This window comes from Echinops telfairi, unplaced genomic scaffold (assembly GCF_000313985.2).
Source record: "Echinops telfairi isolate 266 unplaced genomic scaffold, ASM31398v2 ScPeMD7_3533;HRSCAF=4204_0, whole genome shotgun sequence".
NCBI classification, from domain to species: domain Eukaryota; kingdom Metazoa; phylum Chordata; class Mammalia; order Afrosoricida; family Tenrecidae; genus Echinops; species Echinops telfairi.
In genome coordinates, this window is record NW_022107431.1 from 38,046,362 (window position 1) to 38,062,855 (window position 16,494).

A 16,494-nucleotide genomic window follows, 5' to 3' on the forward strand; every position below is an offset into this window, starting at 1 on the left:
TTTATATGTTCCCATAACACAGCTTTGATGTGTCCCAATTTACCCCCTTTCTATTGTCCTATATCTGTTGACACGTCTATCTCTCCATTGGCTATATATTCCTGGGAGGAAGTATCATAATAGTGCTTTATCCCACAAGCTCCACACCCAATATTTGTCAGTTAAGTGAATTCTCAGATTACAAGAAAGAACAGCACATAAAATGAAAGAAGATTGACTTTTGGTGCAGTTTTATAATGAATGCAAATTGAATGTTGAGAATTTCCTGTTAATCTAATGCTTTGACTTAAAAACTGGAAAAAAAAAAGCAATTATTTATTCAGTAATTAATTCAACATCATTTGACCAATAACTATTCACTGAACATCTAGGATTTATCAGACACCTATGTAGACCACGGAGGGAAAGTAATTAATAGGATAGATAAGATTTCTGATTTACTATAGCTAAATAACTCCAATATATGAAGTATTATCCTTGCTTACAGGGAAAGCCATTCTTAAAATGTGTATGTGTGACTTAGGGAAACAAAGAATTCACTGATTTTCAGAAAGATAAATGATAGTTTCTGTGTACTGTTAGCATGGAGTGAAGTTGGACATTAGTCTTTGAACCAACCTTTAATATCCTTATTTTCTTTTGCTACGACTGCATTTGCTAATAGCTGCTTAGACCACTGGAATGCATATCAATGAATCTGATTATGTCCAAGGCCAGATCATGGGGCAGTAGCTCTCAGTGGCTTCTTTTAGAAATATGATTGCTTCAGTTACTTATTGTCCTGTTATTGCTAGGTAACAGTAGCTTAAGCTAATGCCAATTCATGGTTACAGATTTTCAGTTCAGTGAGGGCTCTTCTCCGTCAAGCTTTGTTATTGTTGTTAGGTGCCACCGAGATGGTTCTAACCCATACTGACTGCATCAGAGAGCGAAACACTGCCTGGTCCCGCACCATCCTCACATCGTTTCTGTGCTTGAGCCTATTGTTGGAGCCACTGTGTCAATCCGTCTTGTTGACAGCCTTCCTCTTTCACTGCCCCTCTACTTCCCCACGTACGATGTCCTTCTCCAGGGACTCGTCTCTCTCCAGACATTCCCAAAGGATGTGAGAAAATGTTTCCATCTTTGCCTCTAAGAAGCACTCACTTCTGAGGCAGATTTGGTTGTCCTCTTATCGGTCCATGGTGCTTCCAATATCCGTTAACAGCATCACAATTCAAAGGCATCGATTCTTCTGTGGGCTTCCTTGTTCATGCTTTAGATCCTTAAGGGTCCTAATCTATCAAGTCAATGCTGACTCACAGTGACCTCTGACGGTTTCTGAGACTGTAACTGTTTACAGGATTAGAAAGCCCAGACTTTCTCTTGAAGGTTTGCTGGTGGTTTTAAACTGCTGACCCTTTAGATCGCAACCCAATGTATAACTATTACACTAACAGGGGTCCTTAAGGGAAAGATGTTCAATCATAATAAAGCAAAGGTGTAGACACCAGGAAGAATGAAGCATTGGGACCAGTAGCTAATCTCTCATAATGTTGTGATGGTTTATATAACAAAGAGGAATCGTACGTACATGCATGCTCTGGTCCCACGCATACCCAACCCACGCCAAGCTCGCTGCCATGGGGTCGGTTCTGGCTCCATGGGAACTTTCAGGGCAGAGTAGGGTGACGTCTGTGGATTTCTGATGGCTGTAACTCTTTTTACTTACTTGTTCAATCGTTTTATTGGGGGCTCTTCCAGCTCTTATAACAATCCATACATCATTTGTGTCAAGCACATTTGTAGGAGACTAACTCCTTATGAGAGTAGAAAGCGTCATGCTTCCCCCAGTTCCATTCTGAATGTTTTATACGTAGGAATTTAAAAATATAGTAGGTATGTGTATACAAATATATCTCTATAACAAAAATGTGATGTTTCTATAATTGTGGGGAGTAACACTATTGGGTTGTAAATTCCACTAATTAAAAAAATGGGAATAAAATGTAAAGCAACAAAGTAAATTTCATGTAGCAAGATTTTTTTTTTCATAAAAAATGTTGCTTTCTCACACCAGTATCAGTGACTGAAGGATTGTAAATCATATAATCTGAAGTTGAAGGAGGGAGTAGTATCAGAGCTTAAATTGTGAGAATCTGGTTTGCAGAAGGCTATGGATGACTATGGGAGCCCAAAATACATTTGTGGGATCTACTTAGGAAACAATCCTCCTTTGAATTCCCTCTATGCATAATAGAGGGATGGGAGGAAAGTGGTTTACAAATAGAGTGCATTGGAGAGATGACTATAAAAGATAAAAAATGATAAATCCAACTTGAATGGTTAAAACCTTGTCAATTGATCCCCTTTCTGATGCACTTTAGACCTGATCTTGTTTTCAACATTTTCTGTATTTTTTTGTTTTTCGTTGGTTCATATTGGTGCTTATCTCAGATGTGTTATGTCATTGGGAGTCACTCTTTTGAATTTTTGGTATATGTTTTTGTTTTTCAGTAGAGGAAACCCACACTGGTGAACCTATAGGGACAGCAAGTAGAATGTAGGTTTCTGTGGTGGGTGGTGGTGGGTTGGGGGGTGTGTGTAAAAGGGAGTTCATAGAATACAGGCAGGAGAGAATGTATTGAAAGTGATAGTGGCAGCAATTGTCCAACACTGTTTGATGTGACTGAACTATAGAATGGTATGATATCTGAATTAACTCCTAATAAAATGGTTTTGAAAAAAACAATCTCTGCTTTCTTACAGAGGTTCACTAATATGTGTATAAAGTGACAATATAAATGTTGTTTCTTTCTATAGATATGGTTACAAAAGTTTGAAAGCCAACTTTCAACTACTTTCCAACTCTACGATGTAATTAGGTTTAAATACATTCCAAATTTCTTTTAAAAGTAGTCATTTGGTGGGTACAAGTTATCTGCTTTGAAATTGAACTTTTAAGCACTAGATATTTCCTGCTAAAGGGGTCTAGTATAGGCAGAGTTTTGTTTCAAGACTATTAAAAATTAAGGGCATTTTCATGGAGCTGTGTGATTTATGTCCTATAAGTACTCTGTGGTTAGTGACAGTCCTTGTTTGGAATGACTTTTAAAGTCACGGTAATATTTGGCTTCTCCATTTTAGCCTGTTCACTGCTAGCTTCCTGTTGCTGGTTTAGAATAAAAGCACCTCCCAGTTACATTTCTCAGTAATTAGGCTTTATTACCAGAAAGATTAATTATCATCCTATCTTTTCCAGATTATAGTATTTGCACCACGTAATCTATGCTAACTCGAGCCTATTGTGGAGCTGCCCTGGGCTCTACCCAGCACCAGCCGAACAGCAGACAGACACAGAAAAGCCTGTTCATCGAAGAGGCAGCGCCCTCTCTCCGCCCTTCCCGGAGCAGGTAGGTCTGTGGAGAGTGCACGCCACACTCAGAGTCGGACTAGCCGGGGCCTAGCGAGGCCATTTGTTAGAAGAATGCTGAAGAAAATGATGTGTGAATGGTTTGGTACTACTAATGTGAAGATTAATAAAGTTGATTTAATTCAATTCCTTAATACCCATCTTAGTGAGAGAATGTAAAGAAATAATTGCATATTTTGAAATAGCTTGCTTTATGTAGTTAAACATGTTTCTCTTTTATTGCTTTAAAAATGTTTCTCTTTTGTTGAAATGTATTCATGGAAAGTAGGAAATTTAAAAGTGAAAGTATAATATATTTTCATTTTCTTTTTTCATGTAAATGAAGAGGTTATTTCACATTGGATACAATGTCTGGTTCCTTCATCATATAGGGAGCTTTCATCGAGATCTACATGTTTTGAAAGGAAAGCATATCTTAATATCCGTATGCATTAAACTCTGTAATTGAAGTCTCATTAGCATACATATCTTGGTTAGAAAAAGTCCAGCACATTTCCAATGAGTTCAATTTTTATTGTGTGTGTGTATTAGCTCAGTTATATATGATTGATATGTGTATTACCTATCAATGGTCAGAGCTGCTATAATGCATGGGAAAGTTCCATTATCTTTTCATTTCATTTTTCCATGAACTTTGAAGTCTCTTCATATATGTTAGATCAATTAAGAATCTTACAGTTATGATTGCATTAATCTGATTCGGAGCATTATATTCATGTCTATGCAGCAGAAACATTTACATGTATTATTTATTTACACTACGCATTCATATTTACCATGTTATTACTAGAGATTGCTTTCCTCTTTTATTTATTTGGCCTATGTTGAAGCATCAGCCAACCATGATTTTATTTCTTTACAATGTGACTAGTTTTGCTTCTGGGATACCTCACTACAAGAATCAATACTTTAAACATTTTGGAATTCCATTAAAAAATAAAATAATTATTTCTCAAAAGTCCTTTTAGTATTTTAATAAGCAATATTGGGTAACTTATAGAGCTGCACACATATTCTTGTAAAATTATTGTCAAGTTATATTTTTCCCCCAAAATTGCAAAAACTGGATAGGTGCTCAGTTCGTAAATTCAAAATAAGTGTGATTTTAATTTTAAAATAAAATGGTTAAGTAAATCGTGCAAATTAGTACACATTTAAAATAAGGCTAATTATAATAAAGGCTTAATTTTTTTCCTGGTTATAAAAATGAAATGTGCTCTAACCAGAAAACTTGAAATCTATAAAAAATGGGAAATTTTTTCCCATCCAGAAAAAATATCATTGTTAATATTTGGGTTATTTGTTTCTTTTTGCTTTTCTCTGAAAATTTTTAAAAAATTTCAGTCTCACCACAGTGTTACAAATCTGTAAGCAGCAATACCAACTTGAGTATTTCATTCCATATTGATTTTCTATGCTTATACAAATGTGTCCATATATGTGAATTTTAAAAAAAGTTAAACATCATTTTATTGGGGGCTCTTGCAGCTCTGATAACAATCCATACATCAATTGTATTAAGCATATATGTACATATGTTGCCATCATTATTTTCTAAACATTTACTTTCTATTGAGCCCTTGCTATCCGTTCCTCTCTTTTCTCTCCCTCCCCCACCCCACACTCATGACCCCTTGAAATATTATAAATATTATTATTTTCATGTCTTACACCAACTGCTGTCTCCCTTCATCCTTGGTTTCTGTTGTTCATCCCCCTGGAGGGGGTGTGTGTGGTTATGTGACTATCATCACAATACATTCCTCCTTCCTCCCTTTCTCTCCTCACCTTCCCCCTACCTTTCTGATATTGCTACTCCAATTCCTGCTCCTGTATTCCGTGTGTCATGGCTCTTATCTCTTAGCTGTACCTGTGCACATGCTCTGGTCTAGCCTGTAGTTAAAGGCCATACTGGTGTCATGATAGTGAGGTGTGAGGAAGCCTCAAGGAACCAGAGCAATATGTGTGTTTCATTGATGCTTTCTTGCACCTGGATTGACTCATCCCTTCCGTGTGACCCCTCTATGAGAGGATGTCCCATTGTTGATAGATGGGCGTTGTGTCTCTGTCCTGACCCCCACCTCTTTTTCAACAGTATGTTTTTGTTTGTTTGTTTGTTTGTTTGTGGTTTTCTGATGCCTGTTACCCTGTTCTGGTAACACCTCATACTCGCACAGGCTGGTGTGCTTCTTCCATGTGGGCTCGTTGTTTCTCTGCTTGATGGCTGCTTGTTTACCTTCAAGCATTTAAGACCCCAGATGCTATATATTTTGACAGCCAGGCACCATCTGCTTTCTTCACCACGCTTGCTTGTGCACACATTTTTGTCTTCAGTGATTGTGCCAGGAGGGTGAGCAACCCAGTAGTCCAGGTTATTGGAGAAAAGTGTTTTTGCATTGAGGAAGGGCATGAGCAGAGGCCCAAAATCTGTCTACTACCTCAGTGTATGGCCGTATAAATATATGTACATAGGCCAATATCTCTATTTTATGAACTAATGTACTTATGTGCACACCTATGCTTATGCCTCTATCCATAGCTTTGCTTCCTAGATAGTTCCTCTGTTTCCCTTTCCCCCACCATCATGCTCGCCCTATTTCCTCTCAGCTAGATTGTTGTTGCTCCAACACCCTCCAGGATCTCTACTTCCTTCTCGTTGTTGATTTTAATTCCCTAGTAGTCTATGGCGTTGTTTGCTCACCACACCCTTCCCCCACCTCCTTCTCCCCTCAGTCCTTCTGGGACCATCGGTCCCATTGCTTTCTCCTCAAGCTTGTTTCCCATGCCTAGCTTATATAAGTAGGCAACCCAGCATTAACAGAGACTGAACAAAACATAAACAAAAGATTGGAGGGGGGGACCAAAAAGACACAGAAAGAAACCCCCTCCATTCATAATTCCAGGTCTGTCCGATGACCTTTATGGCAGTCTGCCCCTGGTCCTGCGGGAAATTCCAGGGGCTGCCCTTCCTAGCCTGAAGACTATTTTGGGGACTCTTCAGGGGATTTTTGGCTTTTCTTTGCTTCTGTTGCTGATCTGCCTTGTGTCCCCAGTATTGTCTTCTGTCGCATTATGATCCAGTGAGGGGACATCAAGTCTGTTGTTTGCCCTACAGTCCTCTCTGTGCCTTAGAAGCTCCATGCAGGGAAGTCATCCTCTGGGCTTGGTGTGCCGATATGGGGTCCAGACTCTCCCGCTCTCTTTTTCCTTCTTGGTTTTTTCCATGTGGGCATGGCAGGACGGCCCCCTTCCCAACCTATAGATTTAGTGTTGTTCTCTGTAGCGCATGCTTCTAGGGAGGGGCGGTCAGTTTGGCTCTGATTGGGGCAGGCCCTGTAGCCCAATCTTTTCATGCATTTCTTCATGTGGTTACATTGCCCTCAAGATTTGGTGCACTGTGGTGGCGTCTGCATGCGCACTCCCAATTCTGTGGAGACATAAACCCTGGGTGGGTTAGTGCCATGCTCCCATGTGCCATCACCCCTTCACCCCCCACCTTTTCTCCCTCTCTCTTCCCCCCTTTCCACGTCTTTGTGTTGGAATAACATGTACCTCCTTGGGTTTGGCCCAATCTCCTCCTGACTGCCTGTACGTCAACTAATATAGTGTGAGAAAAGTGGTTTTTCTTCTGTACCTTCTATGCTGATTTTACTTATCTCAGCTAAGTACAACTCATGTTGTACTTGTCCTTTCATGATTGGCTAACTTTGCTTCACATAATTTCTTCCAACTCTTCCTATGAAATGGCATGCTTCATGTGATCATCAGTGCTTTTTAGTGATTCATAGGACGCCATTGTGCATATGTGCCAGAGTTTACTAGTCCACGATGGATGGAAATTTAGGTTGTTTCCAAGTCTTTGCAATTGTAAATTGCGTCATAATAAACATTGGAATGCAGATGACTGGTCACGGTCTATTTCTTACCTCTTCTGGGTTTATGCCCAGTTGAGGAATAGCTGCGTCTTAAGGTAACTCAATTTCCATTTGCTTTAAATATTACCAGATCACTTTCCACAGAGGCTGTACTTATCTACCAGCAGTGGAGGAGAGCTCCCATCTCATCACATCCCCTCCAACATTTGTTGTTCTCTGATTTTCTGACTTGGACTATCTTCAAGGGTGTTAGATGGTATCTCATGGTTGTTTGGGGAACATTTTCTCATATGTTTATTGGCCATTCAGGTCTCCTCCCTAGTGAAACTTCTGTTCAAGTATTGTGCCTGCTTCCTCAGGAGGTTAACTGTTTTCCTCTTTTTGCAAGCTAGGAGAATATTGCAGATTTTTAGTAATAAGCCCTTTGTCTGTTATGTCATTGCTAAAAATCCTCTCCCAGTCGTGTGTTCTCTTGCTACCCTCTTAGTGAAGTCTTCCGATGCCCATTGGTGTTTTATCCTCAGTATATCCCACTTGTAGATTTCAGATTCACCTGTTGTGTACCCTTCCCTATTGCAGTTAGCCTATGTATTCCCTGAACCAAGGTTCTTAGTTTGCCCCAATTCCTTTGTTGATGGTCCTGATAGTTTGGGGTTTTATTTCTAGGTCGGTGATCCACCTTGAGTTTGTTCTTGTGCATAGGGTGAGGTACACATCTTGTTTCATTTTTCTACAGGAGGATATCCATTGCTTCCAGCACCACATGTTAAAGAGGGCATCTGCCTCCCACTTGATGCGTTTTGGGCCTTTGTCAAAGATCAGTTGCCTATATGTTGCTGGTTTTATTTTTGGGTTTTCTTTTCTTTGTTGTGTATCTGTCATTACACCAGTGCCATGCTGTTTTGACCACTGTGGCTGTGTAGTTGATGTTAAAGTCAGGTAAAACAAGCCTTCCAACTTTGTCCTTCTTCTTGAGGCATTCTCTGCTAATTCTGGGCTTCTTCCCTCTCCATATGAAATTGGTGGTCAGTCTTTCCAATTCTTTAAAGAAGGTTGTTGACATTTGAATCAGGATAGTATTAAACTTACATAGTGCCTTGGGTAAGATTGACATCTTTACTATATTGACTCTTCCAATCCATAAGCATGGGATATTCTTCCATTAGAAGAGGTCACTTTTGGTTTCCTGTTTTAGGATTCTGTAGTTGGTTTTTTGGTTAAATATATGCCTATATATTTCAATTTGTTTTTGGCTATTGTGAAAGGTACTGCCTTCTTGACCTCCTCTTCCACGGTCTTGTCCAATGTACATAGCAAACCCATAGACTTCTGTTTGTTGAACTTGAATCCTTCCATATTCCTCTAGTGCTGTTAGTACTTCTGTTGTGGAGCTTTTGGGTATATATGTGAAATTTTAAGGTTCTTCTTTACAGATTGTTTTTAGCTTGGAATGACACAATTGCTGTCTTTCTATGTCTCTATATAAAAAGATGCAGCTTATTCAACTTCTTAGTGATTCTCATTTTACTTTTTATTCTTGTTGCTGTTAAACAAACTGTTGCATTGCACATTTGGTTGAACACAAGATTCTTGAATTGTCATCCTAATCATATCTAAGGTCTCTTCACTATCTTCTGGCTTCCATAATTACAAGTGAGAAAATAGCCAAATCCTTGTTTCTTTCATTGTAACCAATTGTTTTTATTTTGGTGCCTGTAAGATTCCCTACTTTATCTCTGGCATTCACCGTATGCAATTTAAGTTTTATTGGCCCTTTCTCTGTTCACTGTTCATTTATTCAATGACTAATCCATTCTTCAGTTTTTCATATGTTCTAAACATTATCCAGACCCTGGGGCTAGAGTAGTTAATGAAACACGCCATGCACACAACACAATTCCTTTATTTGTTTGTTCTCCTCCATTCTTTCTATATGGACATCCACCAAAGTTCATATATATATATAAAATTTCCTTCCATATGTGTGTTCCTAAATTGTAACCCTCATAATACAATGAGTTAAATGCTGGAATGCTGACCAAAAGTTAAGCAGTTTGAACTCTCAGCCTCTCCATGGGAGAAAGATGAAGCAGTCTGCTTCCCTGATGATTTACGTCCTTGGAAATCCTATGGAACAGTTCAACTCTAGTCTATAGTTTCGCTATGAGTTGGAATAAAATCGATGATAGTGGGTTTGGGTTTGGTTTTGAAAGAAGTTTCTGGGTGGTACAAACAATTGAAAGGTTGGAGAGCTGAGGAACCTCAGAAAGAAAAGATGTTGACCTACTTCCAAAAAAATGATCTTTCAACAACAAAGGAGAAGATATAATCAAATACATAGGGGGCTTGCTGGGATGCTGTCATTGGTCTGATGAGCTACATTGTGCAACTATGTTTTTTCCCTGTGTGTGTTATACTCCACAAATAAAAGTGAAGAAGAAGAAGAAGCGTCGAAGCCTTCACAACCCTATGAAACCCTCCAGTTTCCCTTCCTATTAGATCTAAACACTGGTCTGAATGGTTAGAAAAGAAGGTAAAGTGAAATTGAAACTGTCTTCAATGTTTCTGTAGCACGCGGGCTAGTTTAAAACAAAAACAAAAGAAAACCCTATGGGATGCGGTTCTATTTGGTTACACATAGGGTTACTATGATTCTGAATAAGATAGCAACATCTTTTTTTTCCCCTTGCAGCATGAAGAGATGGGTATGGTGCAAGTGAGAAAGAACAGCCAGTGATGGGAGACTGTTAATTTATCTACATGTTATATTGGAAGACAGCCTGAGTATGTGACAAGATGTAGGCTTATGGGTAGATGGGAACATGGGTGTGGGGGCATTCTCTTCCAGTTGCATTTATTTCTCAGGGAAGTAGGATGCCAGACCAATAGCTAAGAGTGAAGCTGAGAGGAGACTTTTAAGGTTGAAAGAAGCTGTTAGTGTGAAACAGTCACCTCAGAAAATGGGAGGATGAAATTAATAGATAAATAAAGTATGGTGTTGATTAATTATTAATGATCTATACATGTTGTGAGATGGACATGAGGCTGCTTAAGTGTTCTTCATAATGAATGGAGTATATTCAATGTGGAGTGGAGTAAAAACTGTATTTGACTGAAATTCTAGTTTAGCTAGGGAAGTATGTTGAAAGGAGAGAATATGTTAGACAATATTGAAATTTAAATAGAATAAGATGTGGGTATTAGTAAATGAAGAACAGTAAAAAGTTAGTAAATACATTAATGGAGGCCTTCATAGTGGTTGAACAATCATTAGAAGTTCACACGTGGCAGTGGTTGAGAAGTTGTGGAACTGGAAACCAACAATCGGATGGGCTCCATTGCTGACAATGATAGGCCCTGGGGTATGATTCTGACAGAGTGTGATGAGATGAAGTGTAAGACATGCTTTTTGGAAGACAGAGGATTAAGGAACTGAAAGTTTATTATCAAGCAGAACATTTACATAGACAATAAACGTATCAAGAATTTTGGATTGAGCAGCATTGGAAAGAGTGACAGTAAACCAGCAGCTAACTTCAAAAATCAAAGAATAACCTAGTCATCTATAGATGACTTTAACCAGAAAAAGCAATATGTTTAAATAATCAAAGGGCTATGAATTGAAGATATTAACTGCAAAGCCAGATGTTTTGAACCAGTTCATCCCATTCTACCTACTCTTGAGAATGTGTACTTTCTTTTTTTTTTTTGTTTTATTAGGGGCTCATACAACTCTTACCACAATCCATACATACATCAATTGAGTAAAGCACATTTGTACATTCATTGCCCTCATCATTCTCAAAACATGAGAATGTGTATTTTCATCCCAAAAATACGGAATCAAAGCCTATATTTTAACAAGATCTTCAGGTGAATGTTAAGCATATGAATCTCCTGGAGATATCTTAGCATTACCTGGAGATCTTATTAAACTGTGGATTCTGATTTAGTATATCTGGGATGAAACGACAAATACTCAGGAGGAAATCAAACAAGAATAGACCAATCAGAAACTCCGTTCAAAGCATGCAAAGAAGGAAATAAGGAGGGTCAATGACCTGGAAAGGCAATGAGTTCAACATGACGGTCAACCTACTTCAAGGTAGTAAATTTTTGTCCTGCCAGACAGATATATATTCAACATATATGTAAACATTTTCAAACATCAGCTTATTATCTCATTTGCTTAGAACTGTTTCCTAAGCAATCAAAGGGAGATTAACATTCTCTATTACTATCATCTATTCACTCAATAACTTGTGTATATAAATGATCATTATTTTTCACTGAATTTTTAAAGCCAGGAGAAAAGAAACAGAACACCATTTCCCATGTTCTCTGATAAACATTTGACTCATAATGTCACCATAGGGCATTTGTTGAAATAAGAAAATTTATTTAAAAGCAAATCATGATACTTTTCAAAACTACTCATAAAATAATTATGTGCAATATTCTTATGTTGGGAAGACAAATTATTTTATTAAAATGATATAAAAATTTTCAAGATAAAATCGTCTTAAAGGCGTGACGATAAACAAGCAGCCATCTAGCTGAGCAACAACTAAGCCCACATGGAAGAAGCACACCAGCCTGTGTGATCATGTGTCGATGGGATCAGGTATCAGGCATCAAAAACCCAGAGCAAAAATCATAACATGAATGGTGTGGGGAGTGTGGAATAGAGGCCCAAAGCCAATCTGCAAGCAATTGGACATCCCCTTACAGAAGGGTCGTGGGGAGAAGACAGGCCAGTGCAGTATAGCACCAATGAAATATACAGCATTCTTCTGGTTCTTTAATGCTTCCTCCCCCCACTATCATGACCTAATTCTACTTTAAAAATCTGGCTAGACCAGAGGGTACAGATACCAGCTGGAAACACAGGGCATATAGGACAGATAAACTCCTCAGGACCAAAATTGAGAGTAGCCACACCAGGAAGGGAAGGGGAAGGTAGGGGGAGAAAGCGGGAACCGATCACAATGACCTATCTCTAACCCCTTCCAGGGGAATGGACAACAGACAAATGGGTAAAGGGAGACATCAGACAGTTCAAGACATGAAAAAATAATAATAATTTGGAAATTATCAAGAGTTCATAGGAGAAGGAGGGGGAGAAATGAGGAGCTGACACCAAGGGCTCAAGTAGAAAGAAATGCTTTGAAAATGATGATGGCAACATATGTACAAATGTGCTTGACACAATGGATGGATGGATGGATTGTGATAACTGTTGGACGAGCCCCCAATAAAATGATTTTTAAAAAATAAGGCAATAAAGGGAAATAAATAAACAGTATCTAAACTGATAAAAATGCTTAATTCTCTATTTTTTTCTGAAATCAGGATGTACAAATAGACATTTAAGGACTCAGTCTTTCTGATTTTTGTTTGAAAACCAGGTATTTTAGATCCACAGAAAACAAGCATACACTATTCTCAGACAGCACTGTCATCTATGAAAACTAGTCGTCAGACTAAATAGCAAGTTGGGCATTTTGTTTGTTTCCCATCTTACTCTTTTGTTTGCTTGTTTTGCTGTATGGTTTCTGCTCAATATAATGTCATAGGAATGTTTTTTGCCTTCAGTAATTAACAAACTTCTAAACAGCATAATTAAAAGAGAGAATGAAAAATGTGATCAAAAAGGTCAAAGTAAAAGACATAACAACTAATAGAGAGTTCAATGCATGCTTATAAATTTCATAGGAAAAAAGACGCAATGTCTTCATTGAAATTTTAATTATAATAAAAAACTTTAATAGTTTTATTTGTTGTTTGTTTTGCCATGGAAGTAGCCTAAAATCAGTAATAAATTTGACTAATTCACTTGACAAATGTTTTCTCCTGGGAATAGAAAGCACAAGGGGATTGTGGAGAAAGATTTTTTTTCACGTGTATTAAAATATGGATTTTAATACCTAAATATCTTATGAATCCAGTTTTAATTCAGGTACAGTTGGATTTTGTGTGGCCTTGATTTAAACTGTGGCCAGTGGTAAAGGGAAAGAGTGAAGGGACTGTAGATCCCTGGAATACTTGGATGTGTTGTTCTGTGTCGAAGCGTTCTTATAGCACAGTGTCAAGTTGTACAACTTCTTTGCCTGTCAGAAATTTCCATTCTTCCCCTAAGCTGTTATTTATATTTCTCTGTGACATGAAAATTCCAGGATTGTATTTAGAATCATCCAAATATATAGAAATACATGGGACATTTCAAACAGGAGCCTTAGGATTCTTTATTGGCATATGAGAAGGTCACCTTGTTAAATAAGTTTTATCTGTGTTACAAATTGGAATTGCATGGAAACAAACAAAGGTTAAATGGTAATAAAGTTTGCCAGACAGAGAGAGAGGCATCTGGAGGCCCTGCTCATAGTCAGCATCAAAGCTAAGGTTCAAAAGGTTCTCAGCTCAGTATTCTTCTCTCTAGACTGCCTCAATTCTTACCATTGCTTCATTGTGTATATAAACTCCTTACGACATTGGACCACAGTACCATACTTCCATGAATGGGAGATCATGAGCTCCCACATGAAATTCCAAAGGTTCATATTCTTTAAAATATTTTTTTCTTTAGTTAGTTCTTTCTGAAATGGAAGGGGGAAAAAACCCACTTGTAATTGTGATCTCAGGTCATATTCCAACATTAATGACTTTATGAACTAAGTTCAGCACCTTTCATAAAATAAGGCTAGAGAAACATATACCCCCCCCCAAGGACTTGTGCTGATATATAAATTCCAAATAAAATGTTAAAAAAAATAACTATGGCTCAGGACTAGACAGTGTTTTGTGTACTATGAACAGGAACCGACTCCACAGTGCTCAAGAACAGCATATGCAAACTCAAAGGTGTGTAAGTTTCTGCTCATTATTACAAGTTATCAAATAAAACATCCTAAATATAATAAAATGGAAGAGTGGGCACCAGTGAGCATATTTACACGCCAGGCCACGTTTCGTTCCGTGGTGCACAGGGTGGCTCTGAACTGGAGCCAACTCGATGGCTCCTAACGAGAACACCAGCAACAACCCTGTCCTACTTTCCAAACTAAAATTTTATATGAAACTTTCTAGCCCTGCTGGCATAGCAGTTCCCTGTGGGACTGCCAGCTACAAAGTCGGCAGTTTGAAACACCAGCCATTGCATGGGCGAACTCAACTCACTGCCATCGAGTCAAATCGGACTCACGGTGACGTAGAGGGGAGGAGAGACTACCCCTGAGCGTCTCCAAGACTGCAACTCCGGACGCGAGTAGAAAGCCTCACCTTTCCCCGGCTCAGGGGCTGCTGGTTTCGACCTGCCGACTTTGCGATTAGCAGCCCACTGTGTAACCACGATGCCACCAAGACGGGACTTCCTACTCGAATTAAGAGTTGTTAAGTGTCCGAAACTCACATTGAGTAGTTCGACCCTGTCCTCTGTGTCTCTGTGTGTTGGAACCGGCTTCCTGGAAATGAGTTTGTTTTGTTTTAAAGAACATAAACCTCTGCACTAGAGTGTGACGTCGTATGAGGAAAGAATGTTTCTGTAGGTTAATGTGTATGAGATGATTTTTATTTGACTTTAGCTAGCCTACACAAATGACAATTTCATATAATTAAAACTAATAATTCTTCTTTGCAACCACAGTATCTTAACCAAGGAGATGCTCACCAAAGATTTGTTGAGCTGAACTTGAACTGAACTTGGAAATAAAGGTCTTACCAAAAGGATTTATTCTTAGTCAAGATGTAGTGGGTAAAATGTGTTCAAAGTGAGAGGAAGAAAATAACCGATTCTTTCCTTTTTCTCTCCCCGCTCCCAGATTTCCCGGAAAAGTACATGCAGATGGAGGAGAAGGAACCCTGATCTGATTTCGGCCACAGTTTGAAAAAGAGTCCTTGAGACACAAAGGGAAAAGTAAATTGGTGGATGTCCTTCAGAAACGATGCCCTTTTGCTATGATGTAGTTAATGTTTCCTGTGTAAAAAGCAACTGGTCAAAAGATATCCGTGCTACCCTGTACAGTTTAATGGTGCTGGTAATTCTGACCACACTGGTGGGCAATCTGATCGTTATTGTTTCTATATCACACTTCAAGCAGCTTCATACTCCAACGAATTGGCTCATTCATTCCATGGCCACAGTGGACTTTCTGCTGGGCTGCCTGGTCATGCCTTACAGTATGGTGAGATCGGTGGAGCACTGCTGGTACTTTGGCGAAGTCTTCTGTAAAATCCACACAAGCACTGATATTATGCTGAGCTCAGCATCCATTTTCCACTTGTCCTTCATTTCCATCGATCGCTACTGTGCTGTGTGCGACCCATTGAGATACAAAGCCAGGATCAGTATCTTGGTTGTTTTTGTGATGATCTTCATCAGCTGGGGTGTCCCTGCTATTTTTGCTTTTGGAATGATCTTCCTGGAGCTAAACATCAAAGGAGCTGAAGAGATCTATTACCAGCACATTCACTGCGTAGGAGGCTGCTCTGTCTTCTTCAGCAAAACCTCCGGGGTACTGGCCTTCATGACATCTTTCTACATACCTGGATCCATCATGCTGTCGATCTATTACAGAATATATTTCATAGCTAGAGGACAGGCTAGGTCAATCAATGATGCAAAACTGAAGCTTCAAATCCGGTTGGAGGAGAACCACGGAGTGTCACAAAGCAAAGAACAGAAAGCAGCCAAGACCTTAGGGATTGTGATGGGGGTGTTCCTGATATGCTGGTGCCCTTTCTTTGTCTGCACGGTGGCAGATCCTTTCTTGGACTACACGATCCCACAGACATTGAATGAAGCTTTGATTTGGTTTGGCTACTTGAACTCTACTTTTAATCCAATGGTGTATGCTTTTTTCTATCCTTGGTTCAGAAGGGCACTGAAGATGATTTTATTCGGCAAAATTTTCCAAAAGGATTCATCTCGATGTAAATTGCTTTCAGAATCACATCCATAGAATACGTGTGTTTGATTGCTTTACCACACAGCTGAGGATCCCGTTTGCGAGCGCAGTGCCATCAGACACATGGGGATGCAGGCCAACCTCCCAAACAGATCAGAGCCTGGTGATGCCTTCGGGGGATGGCCTTTTTATGAGAGAAACCGAGGACTGAGCATTGTCTTGCTCCCCTTCACCTACCTGCTTGGATTCTGCATCCAACGCCAGAGCCAGGACCAGGGGCCTATGGGACCTGCTGAACCAGGAG

General features: G+C 39.1%; 1 protein-coding gene and 1 non-coding gene across 2 annotated transcripts; both read left to right on the forward strand.

The window, feature by feature from the left end:
* The first annotated feature begins 9,761 nt into the window (after positions 1-9,761).
* On the forward strand, positions 9,762-9,882 carry LOC115871113. Its single transcript, XR_004047096.1, has one exon. It is a non-coding gene; the product is annotated as a small nucleolar RNA SNORA61 (small nucleolar RNA).
* Positions 9,883-15,227: 5,345 nt separating this feature from the next.
* TAAR1 (trace amine associated receptor 1) lies at positions 15,228-16,244 on the forward strand. The gene has a single exon (XM_004702164.1). It carries the CDS (start codon positions 15,228-15,230, stop codon positions 16,242-16,244), a length of 1,017 nt encoding a protein of 338 aa, XP_004702221.1.
* The last annotated feature ends 250 nt before the right edge of the window (positions 16,245-16,494 follow it).

What these genes read in the sequence shown, in the direction of transcription:
- TAAR1 (XM_004702164.1), top strand. Translation starts at nt 15,228, where the DNA reads ATGCCCTTTTGCTATGATGTAGTTAATGTTTCCTGTGTAAAAAGCAAC.